General features: G+C 47.9%; 1 protein-coding gene across 1 annotated transcript; it reads right to left on the bottom strand.

Moving 5' to 3' along the window:
- LOC8067974 (wall-associated receptor kinase-like 20) lies at nt 217-6,031 on the bottom strand. The gene is made up of 3 exons (XM_002444113.2): nt 5,098-6,031; nt 4,929-4,991; nt 217-1,529 (listed from the first exon to the last, which is right to left on the bottom strand). The coding sequence occupies exons 1-3, from the start codon at nt 5,951-5,953 to the stop codon at nt 457-459; spliced, it is 1,992 nt and encodes a 663-aa protein (XP_002444158.1). The 5' UTR covers nt 5,954-6,031; the 3' UTR covers nt 217-456.

Raw genomic sequence — 6,248 nt, 5'->3', positions numbered from 1 at the left:
AAGTCGGCCACCAGTGTAAATCTATTTTCACTGGTAAATGATTTATTTTCGCTAGCGGTTTTCTTAATAAAACCACCTGTAATATTTGGTTTACACAGGCGGTTTATGAGTCGGGCCGAACATTTTTTTTTTTGCACTGGCGTGCGATAAAGGAGAGACACAACCGCCGCCGTTGAGCTTTTTTTACTAGTGTAAGAAAAGAGAGAAAAAATGTACTTCATCTAGATAAAACTCTCTTTGTATGATTAGCAACTCTATATGAGTCATAAAATTAAATGCCTTACAATAAAATTTGCATCGAGAGTGACTGAATTTCATTATGTATGATATGGAAACAACACAATAAAAAAATTCACTAATACTGGCCTAAACGGCCCTTTGTTATTACGGCCGCACCTTTCTTGATTTTTCGATGATATTTCATACTTTCAATCATAGTCAGCCATCGATCATTCGCTACGCTAGCTGCTGCTCGATGGGATGGCCAGCAGCCTCGATGTTGATGATGTACTCGATCTCCTCCGCGACTTCCTTCATGGATGGCCGGTTCTGCCGGCGCTCCTCGAGGCATCCCAACGCTAGAAACCCGAGCGCCTTCATGGTGTCGAGCTCGAGCTGCGTGGCGCCCTCCTTGATCGCCGGGTCCACGACGTCCATGAGCCTCTCCTCGTCCGCCACCCGCTGCACGTGCACGGCAAGGTTGACATCGTCGGCGCCACGGCCGAAGTCAATGGCGCGCTTGGACGTGAGCAGCTCGAGCAGCACGACGCCGAAGCTGTAGACGTCGCTCTTGTCCGTGAGCTGGTAGTTGCGGTAGTACTCCGGGTCCAGGTACCCCAGCGTCCCCTGCGCGCAGGTGGAGACGTGGCTCAGCCCTGGCTCCGCCAGCCGGGACAGCCCGAAGTCAGAGACCTTGCCGTCGAGCCGGTCGTCCAGGAGGATGTTGCTCGACTTGATGTCGCGGTGGTAGATGGGCGGCGAGGCCGCGAAGTGCAGGTACGCGATGCCCTCCGCCGTCTGGCGCGCGATGGCCAGGCGCTGGTGCCACCGGAGCGGCGGGCGGTTCATGGAGCCGTACAGGTGGTCGGCGAGGGTGCCGTTGGGGATGAACTCGTACACCATCAGCGGCTGCTCCAGGTCGACGCAGCAGCCGAGCAGGCGCACCAGGCTGCGGTGGTTCACCTGCGACAGCACGCGCACCTCGTTCAGGACCTGGTCCGTGGATTTGGTGTTGCCGAGCTTGGCGCACTTGACGGCCACGACCGTGCCGTCGCCGAGCACGCCCTTGTAGACCTCGCCGTAGCCACCGACGCCAAGGAGGTTGTCGCGGGAGAAGTTGCCCGTGGCGCGCTTCAGCTCGCGACCGGAGAAGTTCTTGGCGGTGCGCCCGCTCGTGTTGTTGGCGTTCAGGATCTCCTCGCGCTCCTTGGCCAACCTCTCTCGGGCGAGCCGGATGCGCTGCTGCCGGCGATAGACGAACAACGCCGCCGTGGCAACCAGCAACGTGCTGCCGAGGCCACACACCAGCCCTGCATTGCATCACAAACCAAACATTTTGTTTAAATTGATTGCTGAACTTTAATTTTCAAGGTGAGGAATTCTAAGCTAGTTGATTCATCAAAAGCTAGCCTTTGACTGCCCGTGTGTGAAATTCCTTTCGAGAATTGTCTTTAATCATGTTATAAATTTGATTTCTTAATTGGTACTAGCTCTGTCCCCAAAAGAATACAATTCTAATACAGTGTCACGTTTTACTACCTTAAGTTTGACAAATTATGGATTAAAAAAATATCCACATGTATGATACCAAATAAAGATCATTAAATTAATTACAAAATATACTTTCATAATAAATTAATTTAAAGTTCACTAGAAATTTGGTCAAACGTGAATCACTTTTCGTGGCACGCAACCCTTAGTTACATTCTTTTTATGACGGAGGTAATACATAATGCGATAGAGGTAAACATGGTTTAGCTTTTCTAGTCTCAGTATGGTGAACATGATAGATCCTCTCTATAAGTTTTGTCCTAAATGTCCCACTAAGTTTGACAAAAAAACAGAGAAGATATTTTTGATGAGCATTATAATCTACTTTTGGTGGAACACTTGAAAAGAGCGAAATTAGACAATATTTCAACAAAAGGATTTGCAAGCAAGACAAGTCGCAATGCAATGCAATGCAATGCAAAGATGACATCAACAGCTTCATTTGGTTATGCACCCAAATCAAGACTCAAATAGTGGGCTAGTCATTTGGTTTCCTATGTTTCTTGGAGTTGTGTTTCCAGTCGCTAGTAGGCCAGGGTCTCTCGCCAAGTCACTTTTTAGGCCTTGTTTAGTTCCAAAATTTTTTGAGAAATCGACATTGTAGCACTTTCGTTTGTATTTGACAAATATTGTCTAATCATGGACTAACTAGACTCAAAAGATTCATCTCGTCAATTCTAACCAAACTGTGCAATTAGTTTTTATTTTCGTCTATATTTAATACTCCATGCATACGTCTAAAGATTCGATGTGACGGGGAATCTGAAAAGTTTTGCAAAATTTTTTAGGAACTAAACAAGGCCTTAGAGTTGCGCTAAGTTATGTCTATACGAGGTTGTTGAATATATTCTAAATTCAATTATACATTATAAAGGCCGACTTCTGCCTCCGCTTCGCTCCGGCCCTCGCCGTCACTTGGGGGGTGCGGGGTGGGGGGGGCTGCCCCCCGTGGTACGGTACATATACTCAAATTAGGGTTCCACGGAATACACGATCTTGTAAGCCGCTGCATGGCGTTATAACCCAACTCTTGATAATAGTGAGGAGTGTTTGCTGGCTGGCACCCGTGGTTTTTTCCCTTCGCATTGGAGGGGTTTTCCACGTTAAATCTTGTGTGTCCGCTGTGTTTTGATCTTGTGTTCTTTGTCGTTTATCTGCCGTCATTCACAACAGAGGGTTCTAGGGATTTGGCATACTCTCTTGTTCTCTCTGTTTTCGATTTTCTCTTATCTAATAAAACTTGCAAAAAAAAACTTTTACAAAATAGACAAATAGGGACATAGTCGTTGACAGTGGCGGACCTGTATATGCCGGTAGGTCCACGACATACCTTGGGATCTGGCCGTAATAAGTATACGTATGTATATAAAAAAAACTTACGTATCCAATCTTGCTAGCTTGTTAACGAGGAAGTTTCGCCTAGCCACATATACACACAGTCGATAGCAAGCATCAAGGGGCAGACCAATACGGTGAGTCGACGCCTAAAGCCTAATCATAGATTCCTACGGCAATCATCCCAGTGTGTGGTTTCAAACCGTCGTGATGTCAAGTGCTCGACTCGCTGCGGCTGAGACATGGGCGAGTGGCGGCGGCTTGACGTGCAAACACCGATCTCGCGACACCAAGCGAGAGGCCAAGCACGGTTTTGCGATGCCCCATGGCCAGTGGAGCCAAGCGCTGTGGAGGCCAGAAACTGGCAAGCGGCAAGAGGTTTGCACTTTGGCATAATAATCCTCTCTTGTTTATATCTTCCTTTTGCTACACCGAAAGGTTGGAGAATTTATCACAACTCACCTATCCAGTTATCTATTTCTTCATGTGCTGCATATTGATCTCTTTTATTACATAGAAAATATATATTTGATCCTTTTAGTTAGTCGTCTGCAAGCTGATGCATGGATATTAGACTTAAAAATTGGATCTGCAAGCCAACGCATGAAGCGCTAAAACTATTTATTAGATTACTGATCACAGGTGAAACCTGGAAACTAGAGTCTGAGCTTATAGACTCTGCTGACCACTTACAGTATACTCCTCGGCGTTCAAATGGTTTTAGAGGCACATCCATAATTTTTTTGTTTGAGAATACGGAAGTCTACTGGTTGATGGATTATCTGGCACACACCAGCAAATCCATAATAAAAATTATACCAAATTGTATGAAAAAAATAATGGCAATACCCTGACTAGTAAAAATTCTAGGTCCACCACTGGTCGTTGATCTGGATCTAATAGGCCCATAGTTGTGTCTGCTGCCAATGCCAGCCGCCAACTTTTGCAAAATTCATCAGCGGAGTAGACATAATAAAGATAACAGTACTTAAATAAATGGAGAAACAGTCAAAATCTTATCCTTCATATCAGGATATGAGTAATGCCCTATTTGTCTATGAGCCCCCAAAGTTGACCATAGGGGTGTCAAAGGGCCCAAATTGAGGCTGACGTATACCTACTTTCCCTTTATCATGCCATTTAAGTACAAAGTACTACTCGTAGACTCCCTGTAAAGAGAGTTGTTTTGGATAAAATTTTAAAGTTGCCGAGTTTAGAAATGTGAAAACTATATAATTATATTTGTCTTGAAAAATATTTTCATAAAAGTATACATATATCACTTTTTTATAAATATTTTTATAAAAATAAGAAGTCAAAATTATATTTTAGAGAACATGTTGTTGTCCTAAATGATTTTTCTTATAAATATGGAGGGAGTATCAAATATGTTCAATGCGAGTACCCACTGTCTGCTGAACTAGATGAGTCAAAAGGGTTGCTTCTTTTGACCATACCACTACCTCCTATTATCCAATTCGTCATATGAGGGATTTGTACTACGTTGACTTGAATGGTAATCTGGATTGTCGTAGAAATTTTAGCAGGTACTGTATATCTGTACCTTCACGCGTGAAAGGAGGGGAAAAAAGAAGAGAAAACAGATATCTGTACCATTAAGAACGATCCATTTTAACGACTGACTTTCTGCTCTCCTTATAGAGTCAGGGGTACCAGGACTCCAGGACTCGCAAATAAATTCAATCAGAAGACACACGGCAGCTAATTAATCATTCGTGTCAAGCAGTAACTGAACAATTTTTAGGCTACGAGACTTGTTGAACAATCTAAACAACAAGCAGAACAGGAAGAAACACAGCTACCTGCAATGAGAGGCGCATGGTTGGATCCTCCGCAGTTCCCAGCGATCTGACAATCCGAGGGATCTGCATTAAATCAAACAAATTAACACAAGTGTTCCGTCTAATCCAGAACTTGTCCTTCCTTGCGTCTTCAAAAAATTCAAGAAATTAATGATTAAAAAAAACGTACTCAGCTGGCACGCGCCGGCGAGAGGGCTCCAGGTGAGCCCGGACACGCAGAAACAGCGGCGGACCGAGCCCGCGCTGGCGCCGGACGGCGTGTTGAGCGGGTCGTCGGCGCAGGTGGCGTTGGCGCCGTCCTCGCAGTCAGCCTGCGTGCGGCAGAGCGGCTCCCTGGGCGTGGCCCACTGCAGCTCCAGCCCGAGGCGGCTGCCCCACGTGTCTGGCGGCTGCGTCGTCGGGTCGAGCCCCACGAAGCTGCGGTACGCGCTGCAGAACCGCGGGGAGACCCGGATGCTGTAGGACGTGGAGGATCCCCCGGCGACGAAGGTGCAGCAGAGCGGCAACGGCGCGCACGCCGACGCCGTGGACCCCGTGGCGTTGGCGTAGACGTGGCAGAGCGAGTTGGACGAGCAGTTGAGCGGCGACAGCAGCAGGTCCTTGGTGCAGTTGAGCAGCATGATGGTGTTGGACGAGCTCACGTTGAACGGCAGCGACGCGTTCAGCTGCACCCCGCGCCCCGCCGGCGCGCCCTCCGACACGCAGCTGCTGCCCTGCGGCTGCGACACGAAAGGCGCCGGCGAGACCACCAGCCGCTGCGCCGCGGGCGTGATGGACGTGATCGGGTAAGACGTGCCGTTCAGCGCGTCGAACACGAGCGACGAGTTGGCGGCGCACCGGACCTTGTACGCCGGGTCGCCGCAGCCGTCGCCCGTGCTCAGCGGGTACGGCACGGCCGTCGTGCCGCACGGCGGGCACACGCGCGCATGGCTCGCCGGCAGCAGCAACACCAGCAGTAGCGTGAGCATGGCGATACTACCCAGCTCGGTGAGGAGGACACGGCTCAACCTCCGTGTGCTCGCCATTGCTGAATGCTTAGCTTGTGTTGTGTCTCCTCGCGCATGTCGTATGGCGGATGAATTATTGTGTCTTTTATTAAGGGAGGAGGAGCAGGTTTGACTTGTTTTATTGGCCTGCCCGTCGCCGTCAACCTACATGATTTTGGACTTGTGATGAATGCGATTGGAGAATTTCCACAAACGATTCTATACAGGAGGGAAAGCATCATGTGAGCGTGGGTGTTTAGTCTCTGCTCGTTTGTTTGATATGCATCAGACTTTTTTAAAAAATGTACTGCAAATTACCATATACTCCCTCCAT

The sequence above is a fragment of the Sorghum bicolor genome, chromosome 7 (genome assembly GCF_000003195.3).
Source record: "Sorghum bicolor cultivar BTx623 chromosome 7, Sorghum_bicolor_NCBIv3, whole genome shotgun sequence".
In the NCBI taxonomy this organism is placed as follows: Eukaryota; Viridiplantae; Streptophyta; class Magnoliopsida; order Poales; family Poaceae; genus Sorghum; species Sorghum bicolor.
The sequence above is the reverse complement of the archived record's forward strand: the minus strand, read 5'-3'. Positions and strand labels throughout refer to the sequence as shown.

Bases quoted from the DNA above. Each gene is read 5' to 3' on its own strand.
- LOC8067974 (XM_002444113.2), bottom strand. From the start codon at position 5,953: ATGGCGAGCACACGGAGGTTGAGCCGTGTCCTCCTCACCGAGCTGGGT. The intron at 4,992-5,097 runs GTACGTTTTTTT...GATTTAATGCAG, and splicing joins CGCCGGCGCGTGCCAGCTGA to ATCCCTCGGATTGTCAGATC. The intron at 1,530-4,928 runs GTAGCTGTGTTT...GATGCAATGCAG, and splicing joins CCATGCGCCTCTCATTGCAG to GGCTGGTGTGTGGCCTCGGC.